The 25,922-nt window shown below is 38.1% G+C and overlaps 2 protein-coding genes across 3 annotated transcripts in view; one reads left to right on the plus strand and one right to left on the minus strand.

The window, feature by feature from the left end:
* The window catches only part of LOC138692135 (uncharacterized), a 171,677-nt gene that overhangs the window by 137,020 nt on the left and 8,735 nt on the right, over positions 1–25,922 (plus strand). The window contains exon 1 of one of the 2 annotated variants that reach the window (XM_069815125.1): positions 25,602–25,884. The exons of the other annotated variant lie outside the window; for it this stretch is intronic. Coding sequence (XP_069671226.1) covers positions 25,829–25,884 — 56 coding nt within the window. The 5' untranslated portion in view covers positions 25,602–25,828. Of the gene's footprint in view, positions 1–25,601; positions 25,885–25,922 lie in introns of those variants that run through there. 2 annotated transcript variants of the gene reach the window in all.
* LOC138692137 (uncharacterized) lies at positions 1,767–25,553 on the minus strand. Its single transcript, XM_069815130.1, has 3 exons — positions 25,422–25,553; positions 24,134–24,590; positions 1,767–18,033 (listed from the first exon to the last, which is right to left on the minus strand). Exons 2-3 carry the CDS (start codon positions 24,369–24,371, stop codon positions 17,969–17,971), a joined length of 303 nt encoding a protein of 100 aa, XP_069671231.1. The 5' UTR covers positions 24,372–24,590; positions 25,422–25,553; the 3' UTR covers positions 1,767–17,968.

The raw sequence follows: 25,922 nt of genomic DNA on the forward strand, positions 1-25,922 counted from the left end.
ACTTCCAAATGTAAAGGGTCCGGAGAATAAGTGAAACGGGTCAATAAAAAACTAAATCACCCTGTCAAGTCCTGTATTCGATAAAAATCTCAGAACTGCATTTGCACAAATAAAATTATTTGCAAGAGCGTCACGTAGAGTCGGCCGAATTGCATATTGTCGACGGTCACAGTCATATTTCCCGCAATGCGATAAAATATGTTTGACCGCAGTTGTTACATGGCATACCTCACACTCCGGTTGAGGCTCCCCACGTAGGTTAGGCACGACAACGTCAGACCACATCCTTCTATGACGATCCGTCAAAAGTTGCGGAATTTCGACTGGTGTATGTTATCCCACCCGCCCTGTTAGTTAGCAGGGTTTAAAAAGGGCGCGTCAGCTACTCTATTTGCGCCCTTATCTAAAATTCTTCGAAAAACAAAAACACAAACAATACAATAAGCAGAATGCTAACACGAAACTAAAACACGTTGTCACAGAAAAACCGAGGTACACAAATGCGGTATCCACAAGGTGATTCGTAAAAAACATAAAAATGTGCAGTTTCAGACCCTAGGTAGTATTTAAAAAGAAACAATAAAATAATAAAACAAACACCACCAGAGATAGCCCTGTTCTCCTGACATTGCCCCTTCAGACTTTTATCAATATATCTGCAGAATTTCCGCCATGGCAAACGCCTCACTTCCTTGGAAGAGTGCAGACTCAACTTCGAACTGTTTATCAATTAGAAAGTCGCCAGATTTCGGAAGAATGGAATTTATGAGTCCAGAAAAATGGCAATATATTGCCGATAATAATGGTTCATACTGTACAAAACAAATTTTGTTTATAAAACCTTACTGCCTCTTTGCTTTGAATGACCATGTTTAACGTTTTGTAAATAAATTCGTACTCAGCTGTGCGTTGTTAGTGGTTGAAACTTGGCAAAGAACCGACGAATTTATGGGTGAGGTCGTTTAGGCTTCCAATAAAAGGGTGTTTATAATTTCAATTTATTTGTGAATGAAATATTTGTTTGTATGATTACTTATGTCTGTGTAATCCATATTTCATGTCAAATTGTATGTTACTGTTATTCTAAATTATATTATTGTAATTATGGTTAGTATTTGTAATGTATTCTGTATCATTACTCGCTTTATTTTATGATTGATGTATTAGTCTGTGTTTGTAGCTTGTTGTAACTATCGTAAAATTAAGTTATATCATCTTATTCACATCGACAGAAGAAAAATGTAAAAAAAATAAAAAAGTATTTATATTATATTCTCTACTTGGCTGAAAACTTCAACCCTAATATATTCCTGTAAAATAGGGTTTGTATGTGGAAATTTATTTAAAAAAACTTATTTTGACTTTTAGCTGTTGACTGGGGCTGGTCGTTTTGTCTCCCGCAGTAACATGTAAGGACGGTCGTTTCGGCTTCCGCTTCAACACTGAAGACTGGTCGTATCGGCTCCCATTTCGCATTTAACAGACTTAGAACTAAAATACTGGCATGCTTTAAAATGCTGTTAACACAAGAACGTTACGTTTAAGTTATAAACCTAATATTAACATAAAGTAAGTTTCGTATATATAGCTAATTGGTAATATATCCAATGGAGGGGAAAAGGAACTGGCAACCCTACCCCATTAACTCTTGGCCTAGTTGCCTCACAAGTGGTGTCTTGTTGGTATCACTTGTGAGGTCCAGACCTGCCTTTGGACAGTTGATTAAACAACAACTACGTCAATCCAATGAACCAAGCAGGACAAAATAACATGACGTATTCATTTTATTTACATACTCTGACACAAATACATTTGTTTGCCCAAGAAACAGAATATTTCACAAATGTCTTTTATAAAAGAAACAGTGTTCATAAAATATACTTGCTAAATAATAAAATTCTGTAAATCAACAATGTAAATCGATAATATTAATCAACTATGTCTTAAACACTATGTGTAGTATAGAAATGGTTCCTATAGGCATCCAACAAGAAAAACTCAGTGTGCAGAAACCAGCGGGTGTAACTGTCTCGCGCACAACGTAGCACGCTCTCAAGCCTACTGCAGGGGAGTAAGAGGGGTATAGCATGCGCAGTGCGAGGAGTTCGAGCTGAGTTTTGCTTGTAGCATACCTATAAGAACTGCAACAGAGAATTTTATTGTTGTTGTTATTATGTAACATATACATTCTATATCATTTTGCAAATTATTAGTTACTTTTGTTAAAATGAAGTTATACAGTATATGTGAAGTTGTATTAAAATTTGTTTCTACAATAAACATATATCATACACACATGTAAGTTTAGCTATTTATTGTGGGTCCCTCATCACCACGGCATGGCGCGTCCTCAGGTTGTGGATAGAGAAGACGGCCTCCAGATATGGAGGGTAGCTGCAGATATGTTGAATAAGCAGATGCGGGCAGCCAATAAAGGGTGGTCCTCCAGCTTCGGGGTTGGGCAAAGGGCTAATAACCCATCACCATAAAAAAAACAGGTTGTTATGAAACCTCAAAATAAGCCTCGGAATAGACTGATTCTCTGGCATGACCACAGCAAAGGAATAAGGTTATGAGATTTGGTACTTGGAATGTCACAAGTCTATATAAAACAGCAGGGGTAACATTAGTAGCGAAAGCACTAACTAGATATAGAATAGACTTTGTGGGAATACAGGAGATTAGGTTAGATGGGAATGGCATATCACAAATAGGAGATTACTTGTTGTACAGTGTGTTAGTTCAGAGGCCAGAGAGAAAAATATCTTTGGGGAAGGTGAGACGTAGATGGGAGGATAATATTAAAATGGATTTGAAGGAGGTGAGCTATGATGGTAGAGAATGGATTAATCTCCCTCAGGATAGGGACTAATGGCTGGCTTATGTGAGGGTGGCAATGAATCTCCGGGTTCTCTACAAGCCATTTGTAAGTACGTATATATTACAGTTATGGCTATGTTTTCAATGAGGTTAACTCCGTAGCTGGTAGGGCTTTGCTGTTGTATGGCAGTGTATTTAGATAGCCTGAAAATAATTTAAACATTTTATAGGGCTGTATTGATAGACATTCTTAGCATGGGATAAATAGCTGCTTCCAGTGAATGATCAGTGAACTAACATTTTTCATATTCATAAACCAGTGTTAGCAATAATACGCGTGCTAAGCAAGGTTTGGCGAGCTAACTTTTAGCTGCCGTCTGTAGGATAGTTTAAAAGGCCGACTAGTTTAGCAAGATGGCTTACTATGATGTTTAGAATGTGGGTGATGTACATCGAATTTGTGATATGAGACATAGCAGGAAGACGTGCTTACCGAGATTGGACATATTTAGAAAATACGACGGAAATTACATTTCTATCCCTCTAAAGCATACAAGTTTGTGAAACCACTGAAAAAGAAACCTCAACTGTTCAAATACGAAGAGAATAATAATGTTAATGTTGACTTTTCTTCTCGTACCTACTCATTTCAGCTTGTAAGTACCGGCGATGAAAATTACGAAACTCTGGATATAGAGGAGTGATAGTAATATGGAAATGAAGTACACGCAACTCTCGTATTTTTAAGGTATGTATGTATCCACGTTTAAAAAGGGGTTTCTGGTCAAAATTTTCCATTATTTGTTTTTTTTTTCATAATATGAAGCCACATTCTTCTGTTTCCAAATCTGTATCACTTATGCACATATTCTGCCCAGAAGTGTCCTATTTGGAAATTTAAAGGGACGGGCGCACACATGATTTACTAGCAGTGGGTGTGGCGCAAACTGTGTCCGGCACCAATTTCTCAATTTATTTTTGGCTTAAATCAAGTTTAAATGACGCGGGTTTTGAGCTGATCACGTAGTACACACGTTCACTAATACATGGTAGGACCTACACTGTTTTGGTTTGTGTCAACAACAAAAGATGTCAGCTTCCATAGTTTGAAAGCGTGTGTTTCTTTGTGTGACGTTTGGCTGCTAATTTCAAAGTGAAAATGGTAGTTGAAGTGGAAGAAAAAGAAAGAGAAGTTCCCATGGTAATAGGCTTACAAAAAAAAAGGTGAAAATGTAAACAGTAATACTTCTGTACATATTAGCGATAGAACTATACATAATAGTTCTAGTTAGACCTAAACAATAGTAATATAAGTGGTCTTGGTTCTTCCCTCTCTAAAATTCCGAGCTGTGACATAGGTAATAATAATGTTAATGATAATTATAATGTGATTTTCGATTCTGACTGCCTTCAGAATTTCATATCAGTGTTAGCTTGCCCTGTTGTTTTACATGTGGGTCTGTGACTGTGAATGTTTCTGAAAGACAAAGATTTGGTTGGGAACTACAGTATTTCCTAACTTGTACATATTGTGGTTACAAATCAAAATACTTCCAACATCAAAAAGAAGGGGCAAGTTTCTGAAGTAAACAGAAGGTTGGTATATGCGATGAGATCTGTAGGCTATAGACATAGTGAGGCTGTTAGATTTTCGTCCATCATGAATTTACCTCTTCCTCCTCCCAATGCAACATCATTTCATGAGCATACTACTGTAGGCTGACCAGACATCCCAGATTTTGAGTTGCTGTCCACAGGGAGCATTTTTGTCCCCAGAAGCTTTGATTTTGTTTCAGTAACATTTTACTGGAACTGCTACGATTCATGCACATTTCGGAATGGTTCTCAGTATCAGATAAAAGAACCAGTGAGCACCGTATGAGATATTCTGCACTCTTTGAGAAGAACATAGCATCTTTGTCTTTGGTCATCTTAGCATTCGAATTGCATGGAAGCGTTAGAACTTCTGCAGCGTCCATTGTTAAGTAGTTCAAAAAATGAGGAATTTTGTGACAAACCAGCAGATGAAAAAGTGGTATGTTTTTCAACATTAAAAAAAATCCATTCCATTTGAAAATCTCAAAATACTGTCATTAATCATGTGTCTTCCAGTCAATAATTCATCAGTTGAAAGACTTTTCTTCACAATACTCAATCTGGACTGATGAAAAGGCAAGAATGAAAGTTGAAACAGTTAAAGCTCTGTTACAAGTGAAAACAAACTTCCATTTCTCATGTGAAGAACTTAGTGCGAAGCTGTATGGGAATGAACAGATCCTTAAAAGATACATTCTTCAGACAAGTACTTGTAAAATGTGTGTGTTAGAGTTCAGTATATATAATATTATATGAAAGACTTTCATGCATGCATCAGTACTGAAACTGAATTCTTATGTATAGGAGTTACGTGTTTATGAATTGAATTCAGAAAGTTAAGATACTCTATCAATTTAGTGTGCAAAGTTCTATTATTTTATCTACTGTTACATGTATTTTCTGCAACATTTCAACGGAGAGTAACTAGATAAGCATTTGTTGTTTTTCTTGAAATTGCTGATGTCCCCTGCTGGACCATAAAGAATCTGGTCAGCCTATACTACAGCCACCACAGAACTTGTAACTGAAAGCATGAAATATGCTGCTGAGAAAGTAAGAAGGATAAAAGGTATCGAGTGTGGTGTATCTGTCAATGGCACTTGGCAACAATGTGGCCATTCCTCTCTGTCAGGCGTTGTGACAGCAATTTCCGTTGATAATGGTAAAGTCATGTCAAGAAGCTGCGTGGGATGTAAACTTCACTCCCATGGAGATAAAACATCACCAGCTTATCTTGCATGGAAAGCAGACCGCAACAGGAACTGTGCCAAAAATTACAGCACCCGATATGGAACCAGAGGAGGCCAAAAAGATTTCTCTCAGCTCTGAAGAAGAGATAGGGCTTCAGTATGTGGACTTTTATGGTGATGGGGACTCAAAGAGTTATAAGGAAATGGTGGATACAAATCCATACAATGGAAAAACTATAAACAAACTAGAGTGTGTTGGACACTATCAGAAGAGACTAGGAAAGGTTTTCTGAAAACTATCCAAGGAGAAAAAGTTGGGAGGGAAGGTGAAACTTACAAGCAGCCTCATCGATAAGTTTCAGAACTACTTTGGTATAGCCTTGTGAGAAAATACCATTAGTGTGCAAGCTATGTCCAAAGCAATATGGGCAACATTTTTCCATGTCAGCAAATAAGAACCAGCCTTTCCATAGCAAGTGTCTGGAGGGTGTTGACAGCTGGTGTTCTTTCAATCGGGCTAAACCAAGAAATGAATTGCACTTGTATAAATATAAGCCAGGGTTGCTCATTGAAATTATGAGAGCAATCAAGCCTGTTTATGAAAGGCTGAAGATCAGAAAATGTCCAAATGTCTCTATAGCCTCACTCAGAATTGCAACGAATCGTTCAATGGCATGATATGACAAAGGTGTCCAAAAGATACATAATATTTAGGCCTCAATATTCTAAGATTAGGAGTAATGGACACTGTTTGCCATTTTAACTATGGCAATAAAACTGAGGTTGACATTCTCAGTGAGCTTATTAGTCCTGGGAAATATTCTATTGCTGGTGTAGCTAGGAGTGACATTGTGCAAATCAGAAAGTGCAAGATTCAAAGTACACCGGAGCAGAAGAAACAGCGGACAATACTCAGGGCAGCAAAAGAAACTTCATGAAGAAGGTACTACATATGTAGCAGCGGGATTCTGAAATCTGGAAGGCAGCATGGGTATGTTGAATTTCACATATTTTCATTTTCTTCAAATGCACTACAATTTGTATTTCAATTAATTGAAAATATAAACCAAGAATTTAATTATAACTTAATTTTTAAGCAAATTGACGTTAACAGTAAATAATACTGCTATATTTTGCAAAATGTTACCTACTCATAAAATAAGTAACCACATACTAAGTAAAAACTTTCTACCTACGCTGTTTAACAATGAAAAGCTTCAAAATTTCAAAACACAAACACAACCTCAAAAATTAAAATAAAAATTAAAGCTATGAAATGGTGAATGATGTGGTCTAAGAATCTTTAAAATATCTTTATAAATAAAAGATATTGTTCTCCCAAACTCTCATCTTCATTTACCACAAGAATAAAAATGTCGGCATTTTTCAGCATTCAAAACAAGATAAAATACACTAAATATTGAAATATAGAAGTCATTTATATACCAAATTAAAGTTTATGAAACAGGAAATGTTGCAAACTATGGGTTTTATAACATTATTTGAAACAACAGAACAAAAAACTTTTCCTAAATATTTTGAAAATAAAAATCTTATTTTTCAATGAATAAATTATAATTTTTAAAGTAAAGCTGGCTAAACTAATAATCATAGCTCAACACAATCAGAGGATGAAAACTAACATTTCTGTGCAGAAAAGAACTTCCTAGTGTCATTTTCTAAAAGCCCAACCTTGAGCGGGTACCGGACGCATTGGCAGGTGGTGGATAGCCGAGGACCTGTATTGGGAATAGTGTGAAAATGCTAGACCCGGTCAGGCCTGTCTCTGAATATCAAATAAGAGACAGCGAACCAACTCCCCAACCCTAAGGTGTTGTGTGTTTCTGTGTCGATGGGGTGCATGGCACATGGGAGCTGTGTCGCAAATGGAGTCATTGAGAAACTGAGCGACCTATCGGTGTAATTAGTCTTGCACTGATAAAGGGGGCTCTGCAAGTGTGGACCGTTTAATTCCCACGCACTTGTGGTATCAAAATGGACGCAAGTACAGATATTCAATCAATTGAAACTGACCAAGGAGCCATTTCGGCACACTTGGCAGTACAGACTGTTGAGTCCTTGTCTGCAGATGTTGAGAGAACGAGACTGCAGTCCAAGAAGCTCTAAGGAACTCAAAGGAAAAAACTCCCGAAAGAGAAAAAATGAGAGAGGGTACTTGGATGGCTGAAAAACCGTACAAGACCTCTCCAAAAAGAAAAGAAGTAGCAGGACCCAGTGGGGGATTCAAAAGGCCCCACTCGGATTCTAGCACTCCTGCTTCCGTAAAAAAACACAGGAGCTCCACTGTGGAGCAGACTGTGTCTTATAAGGATGTTGTTGCAAGTATCAAGATGGCAGTTGACTGTCAACGTCATCCTGATACCAAGCTGAATCAGGAGTAAGCTGACTTGGTTCAAACTAAACTAATTGCGGCAGTGGAAGCCACCACTGGAGAAGGAAAAACCGTTGCAATTCTTTAACTCCAAATTTGTACAGGGAATCATATAGATAACCTGTGCAAATGAGGATAGTAAAGACTGGCTTATTCGAGAGGTGGGCAGACTTGGGAACATTTAGGAGGGGGCGGAGCTGAAAGTTGTCAGGTCCAAGGACCTTCCCAAACGACCCAAGGTGCTCATCTGGATACCGGAAACTGCTGAACTAACAACAGTTAAAAACAGACTCAGGATACAAAACCCTAAGTTTAAAACTGAAGACTGGCTCCTTATGAGTCGAAATCTGGCAGAGAAGGGGCAAACGCTGGCCTTCTCAATTGACTTCCACTCTTACAAGGAACTGGAGAAAAGAGATTTCAAGGCCTTTTAGGGCCTTGGGAGGATCATTTTTTAAAAAATTAAGAACTGGGAGGCCGGTGATTAGGATGTTGCAGGTAAATCTACATCAGAGTAGGGTGGCATCGTCTGCCCTATGTGTAAAGATGAAGTCCTGCGATGTAGCACTCATCCAGGAACCCTGGTGCTACAAAGGTGTAATCTGAGGTCTCAAGGAGGCTGGTGGGGAATTGATATACAGTAGACCCACCAAGACTTCAAGAACCTGTATCACAATTAAAAATAATACAAAAATACTGCCATTAATGAACTTTTGTTCTACAGCTCCAAAGAAACACGGTAAAGACGAAACCTGTATCAGATGGATTGAGTCCATGCTGAAAGGCAGAGTGGTACATACAACCCTCATGGGCAGCAATTTAGCTGCAAAGGTCATGAGAGAATGTCCACAGGGAAGTGTTTTATCACTCATTCTGTGGAACTTAGTATAGGATTACTAGATGAAGTCAGTAACCTAGGATTTGATATTACGGACTATGCTGATGATATAGCCATCATAGTTCGGGGAAAATTCACAAATACCATTAGGGAACTTATGCAGGTGGCCCTAAATAAGTTGACAACATGGGTTGAGAGAGAAGGTCTTAGGATTAGTCCTCATAAAACAGCCTTAGTACCTTATGTTTATGTAATTTGAATTAATTTGCATAATATATTATCAATTTTTGTATATCTCAACTGATTGGATTCTTTATGTCTTAAATTGAATTAACTTACTTGTTATATATAACTGATGAATTTATTGTTTGCGTTTGTATATTTAATAATCTGATTGGTTATGTACTGTATATTTTTAGTAGAGCCATCGATGTAGCTCAGTCGGCAGACTCGCTGGCCTGCTGATACAGAGCTGCGCTCAGAATTTGCTTGGGTCCCCCGTTTGGTCTCATTGATTGGTTTCTTCCGAGGTTTTCCCCAGCCGTGGGACTGATGCCGGATGGTCTATGGCAAGTCCTCAGCCTCACTTCATTTCACGCCTTTTGGTCTGATTACCTGGTTGGGGTTTTTCCGAGGTTTTCCCCAACCATAAGGCAAATGGCAGGTAATCTTTGGGCCTCATCTCATCTCACTACATCTCACCAAAATATTGTAAAAAATTGTAGAAAATTGCAAAATATTGTACAAATTGTAATATTTGTAATCTTGTAAAATTTTGAATTGTTCCACATTTTAAAGCTTCATTTCTAATGTAAGATCTATGGAATATAATAAATGAAATGAAATCACCAGAAAAGACATTTTAAGGGATTAGGACCATTATTTCTTAAAGGTGAAAAACTCAAAATGGTTGAGAAAGTGAAGTACTTAGAGGTGATTTCTGACTCTAAGGTAGACTGGAATCAACATTGAAATAGAATAACACGAGCAAATACAGTTTTTGAAATTGTCAGGTGCACGTACGGTAAAAAATGGTGACTAAGGCCTAGTATGATTCATTGGATCTACAAGGATAATCAGACCATCTATAACTTACGGAGCTCTGGTTTGGTGGAAAGAAGTCCTTTTCAAAACAACTCCAAAATCAAGCTATGCAGAATTCAAAGAACAGCCTGTATGGCTATAATGGGAGCCATGAAAATGACTCCCACTGCAGCTATGGAAGCACTCTTAAACTTGACTCCATTGGACACAGTAGTAATGGAGGAAGCAAGAATGGCTCTCTACAGACTGCAACACTCTAAGCAACTGATATTCTCAGATGTAGTCAAGTTTGATGGAATTCAAGAAATTTATGATAGATGACATACTGTGTATGTAATCAGACCATATTAATCCTGTTCGACATTATATAAAGAATTTCAGAGTCGTCATCGACTCTGAATTTTGGAAAAACAAAACTCCAAAATTTCCTGAGAAGTCTTTGATGTGGTACACAGATGGATCGAAGGCAGACTCAGAAACTGGAGCAGAAGTTTATGGCATCAAACCAATGATCAGCTTAAGCTTTCCCTTGGGTAAATATGCCACTGTCTTTCAAACAGAGATATATATACCATTATTCATTGTGTTCATGAAAATATAAGAAGAGCTTATATAGGAAAGCAGATTCTTATATTCTCGGACAGCCAGGCTATCCTTATGGCTTTAAATAGCCCTACTGTTACTTCAGAACTGGTTCTTAATTGCCTCAATATAATTTTCACCCTGGCAGAACAGAATTAGATTAGATTCATCTGGGTACCAGAGCACTGTGGTATTGAGGGAAACGAAAAAGCTACAAAATATATTGGACCAGAGCTAGCTCTCGGAATAACTAGGTGTTCTGTTAGAGGCGATTAAAAAGTGGTCCAAGGTTCAACATTACAAAATCTGGATTAAGACACCAGGTATCAACCATGGGATACAATTTATTATTAGACCATGCAACAAAAGAGCTGAAATACTACTACAATGTGATAGATTTCAGCTGAGAGCAATCACAGCTTTTCTCATGGCTCATGCTCCTGTGAAAAAGCATCTTAATTTAATGGACTACTTCAAGGTAACCTAGACTGCAGATTCTGCGGGAAGGAGACTGAAACAGCCCAGCACATCATTTGCTCCTGCGATGCATTGGCTCGCAGAAGATACCTATCTTTGGGAAAGAATCTCTAAAACCACAAGATTTTGAACCAAGTTCTATATCCAGATTATATACCTTAGTCAAGGTAACAGGGCTGATGAATCAGTATTAAATCATAAAACATAGGTAGCACAACAGGCCTAAAGCTGCAGTGCATCTGGAGCAATTTGTGAGAGAAAAAAATGTAAGTGCTAAAAGTGGAAATGAACAACCATGTGGTGAATCTAACCTATCTAGTGCTTCAGCTAAGTAGTTGTGTGATGAATGGTGTTAACAACAGTGTATACTGTACACTCGTAGTGATGTAAATTTCTTATTTAATGTTGTTGTTGTTTGTTGTTTTCTAATGCCAGGCGTTTGACAATAAAGTCATTTGACCTCTTGCACTCCAATATTTTTCAAAGATATTATCATGACCAGCCACTGAAGCACAGATTTTGAGGTGTTCTGAATCCATTTCTTGGTTTGAGTTGCACAATGGACAGTTAGGGGACTGATATATTCCAATTCTATGCAGGTGTTTGGCCAAACAATCATGGCCTGTTGCCAATCTAAATGCAGCTACAGACGATTTTCGTGGTAAATCGGGAATTAACTGTGGATTTTGATGCAGAGAGTTCCATTTTTTCCCTTGGGATTGTGTTATCAAATTTTGTTTGTTGAAGTCTAAGTATGTAGATTTAATAAATCTTTTTACAGAGTAATACGTAGATTTAGTAACAGGTCTATAAGTAGCAGTGCTGCCCTTCTTTGCTAAAGCATCCGCATTCTCGTTTCCCAGGATTCCACAATGGGATGGTATCCATTGGAATACAATTCTTTTATTGAGTGATATTAATTGAGAGAGCATTTTAGTTATTTCTGCTGTTTGAGATGAAGGTGTGTGTTTAGAGACTATTGATAGAATAGCTGCTTTGGAGTCTGACAATATAACTGCATTTTTAAATTTACTGATGTGGCATAGAAGATTCCTGAGACATTCACTTATTGCAATGATTTCTCCATCAAAACTTGTTGTTCCATACCCAAGAGATCTATAAAGTGAGAAGAGACAGCACGTAACACCTGCACCGGCACCTTGTTCTCTGGAGATCAAGGATCCGTTAGTGTATAAATGAAGCCAGTTTTGTGGAGGGTATCTAATATTAATTGTCTCTAAAGACAATTGTTTTAGTATTTCAGTGTTTACTTCTGATTTCAGTATTTCTTCTGTTAAATTTAGATTATATTCCATATTTAATAGAGTTAAAGGGTTTGGTTTAATTTGTAGGTTTTCTTTTAAATTCGGGATATTGATTTTCTGTTTTAATTCTTGAACAATGGATATGAAACTTTTTTGAGTTTTCAATCTACAGAGAGGACTGTATGAATGCCAATTGTTTCCTGGTAAATTTATGTATTTAATTAATTAATTTATTTATTTAATGTAAATATAATGTTCAAAGAACTAGAAAGGTGCCTGTGTTGTCTGTAGTTCCAGTGTAAATATTAATGTACATACTGTCTAAGTTGTAAGGTTAGAATAATTTGTAAAATGTGTGGTGTTATAAGATCGTTTGACAACAGTTATATTAGGACAAAATAATAATGTGTATAGTGTAAATAGAAGAATTATATAAGCAATGAGGTGCATTGGTCAGGGCTTAGCAAGCATAAAGGTGTTCTATGCACTTATGAATTTGTCACCACCTTTAGAAAAGACTACATACAATATGATAAATCAGAGAATTCTGGATGCAGCAAGTGTAGTGATTAATGAATCTGTAAGTATGGCAGCAGAGGAAAAAGCTGAACAGTAAAGATGTGTTTGAGAGTTATGATGATACATCGCTTACCAGAGACCACAGTTCACAATATGGTGTAAGTACTATAATTGGCACCACTTGTGGGAAAGTTTTAGACACTCATGTTCTCTCGCTGCACTGTAAAGCTTGTGAGGTATAGAAGAATAAAACTGATACTATAGAGTATTTGGAATGGTGGGAGAGACATGAAAATGACTGCAGCATAAAACCATAATGGTAGCCCAGGCTGCATGGAAGTAGACATGAAACAGATTTTTTGCTGTTGCATTGAAAAACACAAACTGAGATACATCAATTACATAGGTGATGGAGACACAGAGTTACAAAGTTGTATCAAATGGCCAACCTTAGGATTGGTAATCCATTCAGAGCTAATTGTGGATCAGTAGACAATATGAGAATTGCAATTTTGGCTATCTGATACCATAAGATGTCATCTGATCACAATCCAGTTCATAATTTCTGTCCTTACCAACGAGCAGTGGAAGAAAAAATTGTGGACAGCTACAAACATAGAAATGATCTTGTTCCAGCAATCCTGGAGGCAATAAAGCCAATTTTCAAGAATCTAGTAACCACTGACTTACTCAAGAGGTGTGTTAGTGGTTTTACACAAAATAACAATGAGTCGCTGAATTCCAAAATATGGAAAATATATTCTAAAGTAGGCTTTGCAGGTCATAAAATAGTGAAAGTTGCTGTAAATGATACAGTAATTATTACTTTCAATAGTGGTATGAAGGCCAGATTAAAAATAATGGTACAATTAGGTCTAGTTATTGGAAAATACTGCCAAAAGGATTGGAGCAGGACACAACTCAGATACGATCTGCAAGCAAAAGGGCTCTACAAGCTAAAAAAGAAGCCATGAAGTGACTAAGATCAATCTTCAAAGCTATGGTTAGGCAGGACAGAAAGCAAACTCATATGAGTGAGAAACAAAAAAGGGCACGACAAACTAGAAAATTGAACAGAGGTGCAGTTGAAAAGAAAGAAAAGAAAAAGGAAGGCCAAACATATGGTGCACAGCTTTTCTAGTTATGTAAGTACATTATATGCAAGTCATATTTTTAAAATTTGCTCATATCTCAAAACTGCATTTTTATACTGTCAAAATGCTCTGTGACATACAATTTTCATCCGTCTTCAAATTTGGAACACATACACTTCAAAAAGTGTAGTTTGCTCTCTTTATGTAGAATTAAAAATACTCTCATTAATAGTTATTGACTATCAAAATATGTCAAATTTTCAGTGGAATGGACAGCACAGAATTAATAATTTTTTTATATCAACATAAAGTGACAAAGTTGAAATGACAACTTGAAATTATTAATAAATGTATAATAAAGTAGAAAAAAAAAACGTATGGCCTATACTGAAAATAAAATTGATGCAGAGCATTTTGAATTTGCATATCATATCTATATATATAATTTGAACTGGTAATGGAAATTACGGGAAAACTGCTGAACGGATTTTAATAAATGACCCCTCATTTTGATGCTTGGAACCCAAAGTTTTTCGGAAAAGTAGTAGTTTTCAGTGAAATGTCAATTTTCCTATATAATTTTCCTATTTTCCAAAACCCATCTGTTGTCAGTTTTGAGAACTAATTTTATCGAATCACGGCAGACTTGATTGAATTTCAGAACAAAACACACACTACAATAAACAATAGGCTATTACACGAAGGCCATGACCTGCAGGATTGCCGACATATTTATAGCTCAATTCAATTTGTTATTAAAAACTGATTCTGCAGTGTATAATAATTTTCTGAGTACAGCTGTGTATTGGATATTCAAATCTATAAAACTTGAGGTGGTTTGATGACATTATTACCATTAGAAATTAAATATTATTATAGTTAATATCATGATGGATCTATTTTTCATTAATTGTGCATAATATTGATGCTATATTGATGACATGAAAGTGAAACGTTTTGAGGTTATGTAAGTAAATGTAGAGAATATCTTAATTTAGATCTTCATTTCTATAATTTTCTGAGTGGCTGCTATACATAACTACAAAACTTAAGTAAGATAATAATATTGTTATTAAAAATAAAGTATTTTTATACTTATTAACCCAGTGGGGTTGGGTCTTTTTCATATACTTAATGGCGGTGTAGTGTAGATATTGATATGAGTCATTGTCTTCAGCATTGTCTCGAGAGAGCGCAAAAATTACAGTTCCTAAGGAAAAATCAAAAGGTATTACTTACTGATAAAATAAGAGGTCTAGAAAATTTTGTAGTCTCCAGATCATTTCAGCAAGATCTCTTAGTAGGACAAAATGATTTTACGCTCTACATTTCAAGTTCTACATGCAGCAGCTATACGAAAATTCTATTGTTCGAAAGCTTAGCAAACCTAACATTTTTTTTTAACTTTCGCCTACAATCCACAATGACCTGAAATAGCTACTGCTATCGTCCTGACATTGATACTTGCGTTTTCGCATTGAAACTCAAAAACTGAAGTTGGATAGGTTCAAGGAAAAGTATTTGGCCTAAAAAATCCATTCAGAGGGAGTATGTTTCATTATTATGGAAGCAAATAACTATCAAAAAGACAAGTAAGTTATTCTTCATTGAAAATAAATCTGAAAAATTTTTATTTGAACGTCTAACGAACTTAGTTTGCAGCAGCATTTGCTGCACAAGCCACTAGTTATAATTAAAACGTTGATAACTCAGAAACCATAAAAATATTCCATGTGATAAAAGCATGATAAAAGATTAACTTTTGCAAGTAAGTCATGAGGCAAATGTCGCTCATAGATATGGCAAATACTGTATATTGTGGATTCTCTTGCACAACAGGCTGACATGACAGTATGACTGCCTCATCATGATTTATTAAATCCTATAGAAAAGATATGGAGTCGGATGAAGGGTTACATTAGACTGTGCAACACAGCGTTCAAGATTAGAGATGTCAGGGTCTTGACTGAGGAAGCAATTAAACATGTGACTGCAGATGCCTGGAAGAAATGCATCGAACACGTTATGAAAGAAGAAGCTTTTTTCTGGGAGATTGACAATTTGAGTGATACTCTTCTTGATAAATTAGTAAACTGTCTTGGTGACAAAAGCAGCGGTAGTGACAGTGACAAAAGAACTGAAAGTGATACAGATATGAATGGGATAGAACCACTTCCGGAATCGGAATAAAAGGTAAGTGTTGCAAGTCTGAACTTTTTAAAAGTATGGCCTACTTAGTACTGCGTGTATAATATACTATATAATTGATGCTTAAACTACTAATTATTCTGCAAGAACTAAAACTCTTACTACTATTAATAGTAACTAATTCTATATATAGTATGTCACATTGTATTTTACTTCGTTTATTACACTAATATACTGTGTACCGTACTTATATAACATGCCATAATTATGTACTTCACACGTGCTCCCTGTCACTGTGAAAGTAATTGCGCGTGAATGGCGGAAGGATACACTTGGGGTTTGTTTGTGTTAGCATCACTTTAAGAGTGGATGGACTTTTAAGTACCCTGCTACCAAACATATATGCCAATTCTGTCATTGTTATGGACAACATTCCTTACCATTCTGTGCGATTAAAGCACCAACATTGAAAGACATCTGCAATGGTTGATGGAAAGCAATGTACCAGAGGTATCCGCAGATATGACGAAAACGGAGCTGATACAGAGTGTAGAATTGTATAAACAATGATGCTGCACTTATGAAATAGACTATCACCACTGCTCACAGTCACAATGTGATTAGACTCCCAGCTTACCACTGTCACTTCAATGCGATTGAATTAATTTTGGGTGCAAGTGAAATGTTATGTTGCAAATAACGACTCTCCACCTCACTGATTCAAACACCAAGTGCAGTAAAGTATCGAATATGTGTCAGTGGATAAGTGGAAAAGTGTTGTCCCTCATAATTGGAAAGTTCTGCTGCAAACTAGGGAAGCTGATGGTATAGTGCAGTAGTCGACATCAGACTAGATGAACACCTGGAGAGGAGCACAGCAATCACGCAAGCTAGTACAGTTCAATAATAAGTATGTCTGGAGAACTGGTTAAGTTCTGATTTAACTTATACATGGTGATTGTCTATATATTGTAGTGTGAACGATTTGACAGAGAAAGTACTAGTAAAAGATCATTAACATATAAACATTGTTATCAGTGATAACATTTAATACTTATGGAGTAATGACATGATTTAATTTATTGCAAGGCACTCCAGCATGGAAAAAAAAAATAGTTAAATTTTAAGCATAATCATTCTGAATGTCATGTCAATGAATATGACAAATATGAGCAAGATGAGTGACTGCTAGTCAACATATTCATTCTTGAACACATTATGGGCTAGTACGTTGCTAAGTCAAGACAAGTTTAACTCGATTCTGTTCACATTGCACCTAAATGACAACTTCAAATTTGTAAAGAAAGGAGAACCCTGACATAACCCACTGCATAAAATTAGGCTATTTTTTTAGTTCTGTAATGAGTTGTGTAAAAATTAATTCCAGCCATATGCAAACCTTACTGTAGATGATGAGGGGACAGGCCCCTTTCAGAGTTTAGAGCAGGGTGCATTGATTTAAATCAAACTGATTTCTTTAAAAACATCTTTCATTTAAATCTTTTTTTTTTACACTTGTATTTTAAACATACAAAAATTTATTCTGTGAGGTCAATGCTACGCCACTGAAACTTTTAACTTTCTAAATATATTAGAGACCATTCTTTGGACACTGTCAGTTAGAGGTAACCTACTAACAGCTGGCAGTTTGAGTTTGTAACTGAACCGCAAAGTTATCTCACGTTTGCTGTGCTTAAATCTTTACAGTTTGTTTTGTTTTGCTACAATATCTCATGTATGGGGAGATTTTATAAAACTTTCAAATTAAGCATAATGCAAAAGACTTGTTAAATACTGTTAGACACATTTTGAGTTCCGTTTATTTTGATTGAATGCAACTCTGCTTCTGCTGCTCAACTATGTCGCTGAACAATGAGCGCCACAGCTCTCAGATGTGTCACGTCCAGCCTGTAGCATGCCTCGGAAGCAAGTTGAAGAAAGATGGCTGCAGCTTCTCTGTACGCACCCTCCTACTGTTCACCTGTTGACTTATTCCTTCACGCCTAGTGCTTGCTGCCACCTGTCAAACGGCAAGCACTCACACTGGCAAGTTTTACAGTCAGCCATCCTGCAAAATTAAGATCCCCATTAATTCTCTCAACTCTCCAGCAGGTCATTCAAGTCCTGTCTGTCAGTCACAGTCCCCTCATCACCGTTGTCTCCTGGTTCACCTTGCTCATCACCAGAAAGTGTACTGTGATACCGCCTGAGTAATCCACTGCCACTGTGGCCGAGAAGTTGCAATAGCCTCGCATGCCTTTGACAGCACTCACCTGGTACCTGTCATTTCCAAACCCTGTACAGACTGCCATACTTGTTCAGCAACTTGTGGTTGACTCTCTTTTCGCCACAACACGTGTTCGCTTCTCGCCATAGCATCAGAGAACCTCTATTATCCACGGTAATGAAGGGGGTGAACTGAACGGTTAATCGAAAAAATCGGATAATCTGCATCATAAAATATTTTCATAAATTAAGTGAATAATACTTATACCTTCGTAATTTTCTCCGTGATCTTGTGTTTAACTTGCAAGGTAGTCGATCAGAAGTTCACTCATTCAAGTTTGGTTGTCAACGACTGGTTTTTAAGAGGCAAGAAAACTCCTTGTAATGGCTGTCAGCAGAAAGATAGGAATAGTAGATGTGTCATGTTGTAGATTCACATAGCCTACTTTATACACTTCATCCTTGATTTTTTATTAAATCGCGCATAATTGTAACACCAATCTCGTATTCTGATGCGAGTTGAGTCACAGTTTCTCTTTCCTCAAACTACTCAATTATTTGCACTTTTTTCGATACTTAGCACAACATCTTTTCTTTTGACATTTTGGAGTACATTTTATACAGAAGTTGAGTAAACCATACTGTGTAAGTGAAAAGGCATGTAATAACACTCTCTAGAAAAAAATACATAATAATATAACGTAAAATGGTAAATTCATATGTTTCTGTAAAGAAAAAAAGAGAGAGAGACAGTCTGATAATCGGTTAATAGAGTGACGAATAATCAGGGTTCTACTGTATTAGCGACTTTCCGCCCTCGGTTATAGTGTGCTTTCATCACCTTGGTCAGGTTCTCCGCAGCCTTGTCCCTACGCCTGAGGACCACATGCTATATGTCCTCAAATATTTCGCCCTCTTCTGCCATGTTCGTTTCCTGTATTCCACCAGATAGGTCTGCTACAGCTCCACCTGGGTGAGAAAACATGAGCTGTGCAGCAAAAAACCAATACTACTGTTAACGCAGCGGTTCATACCCCACAAAATCTCACTGGGATTCTCATCCCACCATGATTCGCACTCTGTACTCGCCCCAATCGCATTCAGTATGGTGCGATTTTGTCTTTCGACCTGACCAGAAACTCAGCAAATCCTTGCTGGTGAATGCCAATCCCCTGTCAGACATAAGTCGCCTTGGGTATCCAAAATCGTCAAATATCTCCCTCAATTTCTCTTTGGCCTCTCTCGAACGGAGGGTTCAAGTGGCCTTTGCCCAGGTGAAATTTGTGAACGCATCCACCACCATCAGTATGTAACTGTACCCTCTCATACTTCTAGCAAATGGACCCAAATGGTCGATGTGCACAGTGTCTAAGGGTATGGAGGAATTCCTCATGGGGTGTAGCGAACCTTCTTGTCATCCAAGTCCACCCTTGCTGAATGCACAGTTTAGACAGGCATTCACATACTTCCGGACAAAACGCCCCATATTAGGAAACCAGTATGGTGTCCTTGATGAATTTCAGGCACTGTTTGTACCCGGGATGTCCAGTCTCATCAGGATGCTTAAGCATCAGATTGAACCCGGCCATCACTGGCACATACAGTCCTCTGGTAGAGTCTCCCTTCCTTCACAATGTAGTCCGCCTTGAAACTCTTGTCTACCGTGTCCTGTGTCAACGCCGTGATGATATTCTGAGTCTTGTTGTCCTGCAATTGCACAGTAAAAAACCAATCATCTTGAGAAATTCTCACTAGATGGACATTCACTGGATTTCAGCTCAATGCATCCACATGTTGCATTTCTGCTCCAGGGCGGTACTCCAGCTCCATGTGGTACTCCTGGAGAGCTGTCCACCATCAAGCCACCAGAGGAACCATGTCCTGCTTCATCAAAGTTGTCCACACACCAGAACAATCCGTGACTGCCCTGAAATGAATGCCCACCAAGTAGATAGAAAAACGATCCGTTTCAACCAATGCTAATGTCTCCAGTTCATAACTGTGATTTCTGCCAGTCTCCACTTGCTGGCATCAGTATGTACTTCAGTTTCAGCCTCGCTATCGTATAATGTCAATACTGGCCTGTCGATCAGAAATTGCTTCAGCTGTGTGAATGCCTCAACCTGTTCTGGACCCCAACACCATGGAATGTCCTTCCTCATCAGGTTTGTCAGCAGCATGGCAATCACAGCAAAATTTCTAATAAACTTCCGAAAATAACTTACCAGTCCCAAGAACTGCCTGACACCATGGACATTCTGGAGGGTAGGAAAACCTCTCACTGTCTGAATCTTTCTGTTGCCTGGCTGCACACCTACAGCACTGATCTCATGTCCCAGGTATAGTAGGATTTTTCAAAGGATCCCCAGTCGGTCTCTTTTGTTGCTAGAAGAACTTAGCCACACGGTCCACCCCGGTCATTAAGGGACGCGTGCGGAAATTTCTAGACGCGCAGTTGTCACGTTTTACATTGACTTCGCCACGTGGGTATGAAACAATCGTATATTTATTTCTATACAACAAATTGTACTTTCATTCAATCAATCACGAATTAATGAATGGTTAATTTTGAGTTACTGTGTGTATAAAGATCCATTTTAGAATCATTGTATGGTCAACTTCTTCAAACTAATATATTTCATACTTAGACTACATCAATAATAATAATAATAATAATAATAATAATAATAATAACAACACCGAAATAATATTGTTAATTTGTGTTTCGTGTCTAAATTCGCAGCGAAATCTGAAATGTTATGTAATAAAATATGGCATTTTTCTTCTCTTACCTCTATTCGTCGTCACTCTCTCCTAAAGGAATCACAAATCTCTCTTGGTTACTGTCCCTGTCGTGCTTCATATAATTCCCTTCCGTTTTAATTGCATGTTGAACACAGGAGGACCGATTGTTGCAGCTCCAACACGCAGAAGTTAACACACTAGACTCAAGTCGGGATAATATTGTTTTTCCTAACATAAGACTTCAGTTGATGTCAAAGGTCGACCTGGTTGGCGCAATTGGTATAGCGCTGACCTTCTATGCCCGAGGTTGCGGGTTCGATCCCGGGCTAGGTCGATGGCATTTGTGTGCTTAAATGCGACAGGCTCATGTTAGTAGATTTACTGGCATGTAAAAGAACTCCTGCGGGATAAAATTCCGGCACACCGGCGACGCTGATATAACTTCGGCAGTTGTGAGCGTCGTTAAATAAAACATAACATTTAACATTCCCAAAGGATTTAGAACACAGTGGTACGGAGGAAATCGTAACACTTCGTGTCCACATGAGGCTGCGAGCTCCTCCACTGCACGTTTCTTACTGCATGGCTAATTTGATATCCTTGATGGGTATGGGTTGGACAGGGTTATATTATTGTCCTAATAAAGTTAATTATGTCTTTAGAATTGCTGTTCATCTATCATTGCTATCTTGGGGTTGTAAAAAACTAAGTAATGTAGAATATACTCCAGGAAATAATAACAGTATTAATAATAATAATAATAATAATAATAATAATAATAATAATAATAAAATTACAGAAGACTTTCAAACAACAAACGAAAACACTTGTGAATTGTTTGGACATATTAAGAAAGACTGCAGTTAGTGTTAGCATTCAGGGGAGAATTGGCAACATTTATGTTTGCCTCAGAAAGCAGAAACAGAGATTACCCCATCCCCCGAGTGGACAGAAAAGGTTGGGGGGACCGTCTTACTTCAAAAGACAACCGCTCAGTGTGCGGTAGCCTCTGTCTTTAACTGGGGATCCAAAGAGCGATCCTACTTTACACCAGACTACTCTTCAACAAGGCACACTAATTGAGACCTGCCTCCATCACCAGTTTCAGGATCCTTTCCAGCAACTATAACCCAGACTCGACAGTCTTCTTTGGGATTAGATGATCATCCATGTACGCCAGCACAAAATCAGCTTCTAACCCACTCAACATCTTGTTGATGACGTGCTGAAACACTGCAGCGCCATTCGCCAAACAAATGGGACTCTCAAGTATTCATAATGTCCATCTGGAGTAATGACTGCAGTCTCCTGAATCGAGTCTGCATGTATAGGTACCTGATGATAGCCTTGTGTTAGATCCAACGTAGTGAAATAGCACCTTCCTGCTAGCATGTCTAGCTGATCACGCACCAACGGCACTGGGTACCGATCCTTCACCAGGACCCAGTTCAGTGACCTGTAATCTACACACAAGCATGTTGAAGATTTATTTTTCAGTCGTTGACTTTAGTATTTTGTATAATGTTATTAGGTGTTAACCTTTACATAATAAATTATATGACGTATGAACGTTTTCGTTGAGCCTGTCAATATCATCAGATACAAACTGTCATTTTACAATATCAATATTCTCAGTATTATCTACACAATCTACAAATACATTACATGTTTTTTATCACATGGGGATGAAATCTATTAAAAGTATATGAATTAGCTTTCTAATGTTCAATTGTGGATACCCCAAATGTCAACATTTAAAATATACTTATACTATTTTTGCAAGTCATCACATGAGGACAATATTATAAACGATATAGTGATATAAGCTAAAAGTGAGATTAAAATATAAAATAAATAGTATAAGTATATTTTAAATGTTGACATTTGGGGTATCCACAATTGAACATTAGAAAGCTAATTCATATACTTTTAATAGATTTCATCCTCATGTGATAAAAAACATGTAATGTATTTGTAGATTGTGTAGATAATACTAAGAATATTGATATTGTAAAATGACAGTTTGTATCTGATGATATTGACAGGCTCAACGAAAACGTTCATACGTCATATAATTTATTATGTAAAGATCAACACCTAATAACATTATACAAAATAGTAAAGTCAATGACTGAAAAATAAATCTTCAATATACTTATAGACTTTTCTGAAAATTACGCATAATGAATTGCAAAATACACACAAGCAAATATTACCATTCTTTTTAGGTATCAGTAATATCGGGCTCGTATACTCAGAATCAGACTCTCTTATGATGCTGCAAGCCAACAAGCTTTGCACCTTTTCCCGAACTGTCACCCTCTTGGCTATTGAAAGTCTGTAGTATGGTGGTAGACTAGCTTTTCAGATGTTACCTGAATTGTCATCTCGCCTAGATGAGTCAACCCCAGATCAGTATCCCCCACTGAGAAGCATATCGCCATCTTATGGAGAGGTCCAATGCAGTATCACCTTGGTCACTTCCTACCACGCGATTCACCTGGTTACACCCTCAGAGACTCTCAAAGCTGAGCCCTTGCTATAAGATGATTTGTCCTCCACACCACAGATTGTACACCAAGATTACTCACCGTTAACTGCTGGTCACCACTTGCCTGCAGTACTGCGTTTGGCATCGCTATCCAGGACCCTTGCTCCTCACGTCTTCGGGCTCCCACCAGCACTTCCTTGTCAGGATCGACCCTTTCCACCCTGACACTCACCATGGTTGCTGTCCCTGGAACCTCAGAGTCTATCCTTGTCTGGTATCGCTCGTCATTCACCAGATCATCCTTGTCCAGTGTAATTGTTTGGATGAGGTTGTCCTAACGAGATAGTGTAGCTACTCCCTTTGCTACCACCAGTCCCCACTCACGTTTCAGAACTGGTTGGCCCAGTAAGTCCACACCGTCCAGACCGCATGACACCACTATAGCATCAACTGTGAGAGGGATCTAATCTACCACGATATCGAGAGTGACCTCACCTGCACCTCGTATGGTACCACCACCAAACCCTCGCAATACTACTGCTGTAGGACCCATCTCGCCCCTGGACACCTGCATAGCACACTGCTCGATGGCAATGTTAAACTTGCTTCAGGTGTCCAGATATATATATATGAGGATGCGTTCTCTGCCTTTACCCCATGCAATCTTTCTATATAAACTACTTCTACTGCTACCAACTAATCTTACCGTTGCCTTCTGGTCTGACACCTTGCCAGCTGCTTCTCCCATGGGGCAGTTCAGACATAATCCTGGCGTGGCCTGTCTGTCCACACGGCATGCAGCGAAGCACCTTTGGTTTCGGACAGTTCCAACTCAGATGGGTGCCCAACTCTTGGCAGTTGAAGCACCTCACCTTCTGAGTCTTCCTGTCTGACTCCACTTCACCGTGGCTGTGAGCAAGCTTGGCGTGGTAGTATTTCGTCATGGTCTCATCTGGTAGCTTGCACCTCACTACCAGCTCCTCATATGACACGCTGAAATATGCTCCTCAAGGCCTTCTTCCACTCGGACGGACTACAAGAGATCGTAATCCTCCAGGCGATTAAACAGATGACGAAAACGCCACGAAATCAGGGCTCGATTCTCGATCTCAGCATGCTATCCTCCACCTGGTTCAGGTTAGTCGCCGTTTTCCTAACAGCACCTTTGTGTTAACAGAAAAACAAAATTACCACGTGTTAGTAGCGCCTTAAGCTAACTCACCTTGTAGCATTCTTTTATGGGCAAATCGCAATATAGCGAACGTAGAAGCTCCGCCCACGACCCCTTCCACTTTTCCCCTACTAGCTCATCAGACACACTACGTGATAGGCGAGTGTTGTGTCGAATACACATTTCATGTGGGTGGGGATAACTTCCCCTACTGGCGTTCGCTATATTGCGATTTATCCACGGTTAGAAAAAGACAACAGCTACTTTTCTGTAAGTGTTGTTTAATGACGTGGTTATTTACATTGCAAGTTCACAGAAGATGCTCGAAATGTCCATCATTCACTTCACAACACAATTTCCGCCCTCCTTCACCATGACTGTCTTACTCTTTGAACTATGCCCCTAATTGTATTTCCTGCAGCCACAATTGCATTCAACAGATGCTCTCTCGTAGCGTGTCGTTGAGAGTAAACTAGTCCCTTCGTGTGACCCCACAACCAGATCGTGAGATGAAGAGGGAGGCAGGAAATAGGAAAGATTGGAGAAAGTTGGGTTTGCAGTATACCTGCCCTTGGGCAGAATACTAAATGAAATTAAACACTCTCTAACATGGGAACCAACTTTGAGACTTATTCTGTTTTCAATTTGTTTAACTAAGCTTAGAGTGAACTAGTGCAAATTATTAAAAAATCCGCGATAATTATTTGTGTACATACTGGTTTTGGCTTTTTATGAAGTTAATATTTTAAAACACTTAGAAAAAGTCAGCGGAAAACAATCGTAGTTTAGGTTTCTTATATTTACGTATATATTTTATACTTACGGATATCGGCCGATTGGAAGTGGTCAGCCCTTTTTTGTTTGATGTTTTTATCAGGGCAGGAATCGTTTGGCTTTGGCGCATGCGCTGACCTCTAATGCAGTGCCGGCGTGATCCTTCTTCATTTACTTCCTGACGCCAAATTCCCTATGGTGAGACAGTGCACATGCATTCGAGACTCGAGCAGGCGGTGGAACTGCATAATCCCTATTCGCTGGTGAGACTTGAAACTCCCAATCCCAAGCTTGTAAATGCATTACAAGACCACCAATCAAAATTAAAGTGACGAAATTTAAATGAAATCAAACCCAATTGTAGACATTACTGAACAACATTTATACAACATACAAAACAAAATAACGAAGCAGCATTTGCAGTGTGTTTAATGTGTTTTTACTATTATTACTCTCATGAATGAAGTGAAAATGCAGAACTGCAACCAGAAACAACCAGTTACGCAAATAAGGTAATGTCGTTATTCGATTCTCTTTCTCTGCTTGATGT

The sequence above is a fragment of the Periplaneta americana genome, chromosome 16, assembly GCF_040183065.1.
Source record: "Periplaneta americana isolate PAMFEO1 chromosome 16, P.americana_PAMFEO1_priV1, whole genome shotgun sequence".
Classification (NCBI taxonomy): Eukaryota; Metazoa; Arthropoda; class Insecta; order Blattodea; family Blattidae; genus Periplaneta; species Periplaneta americana.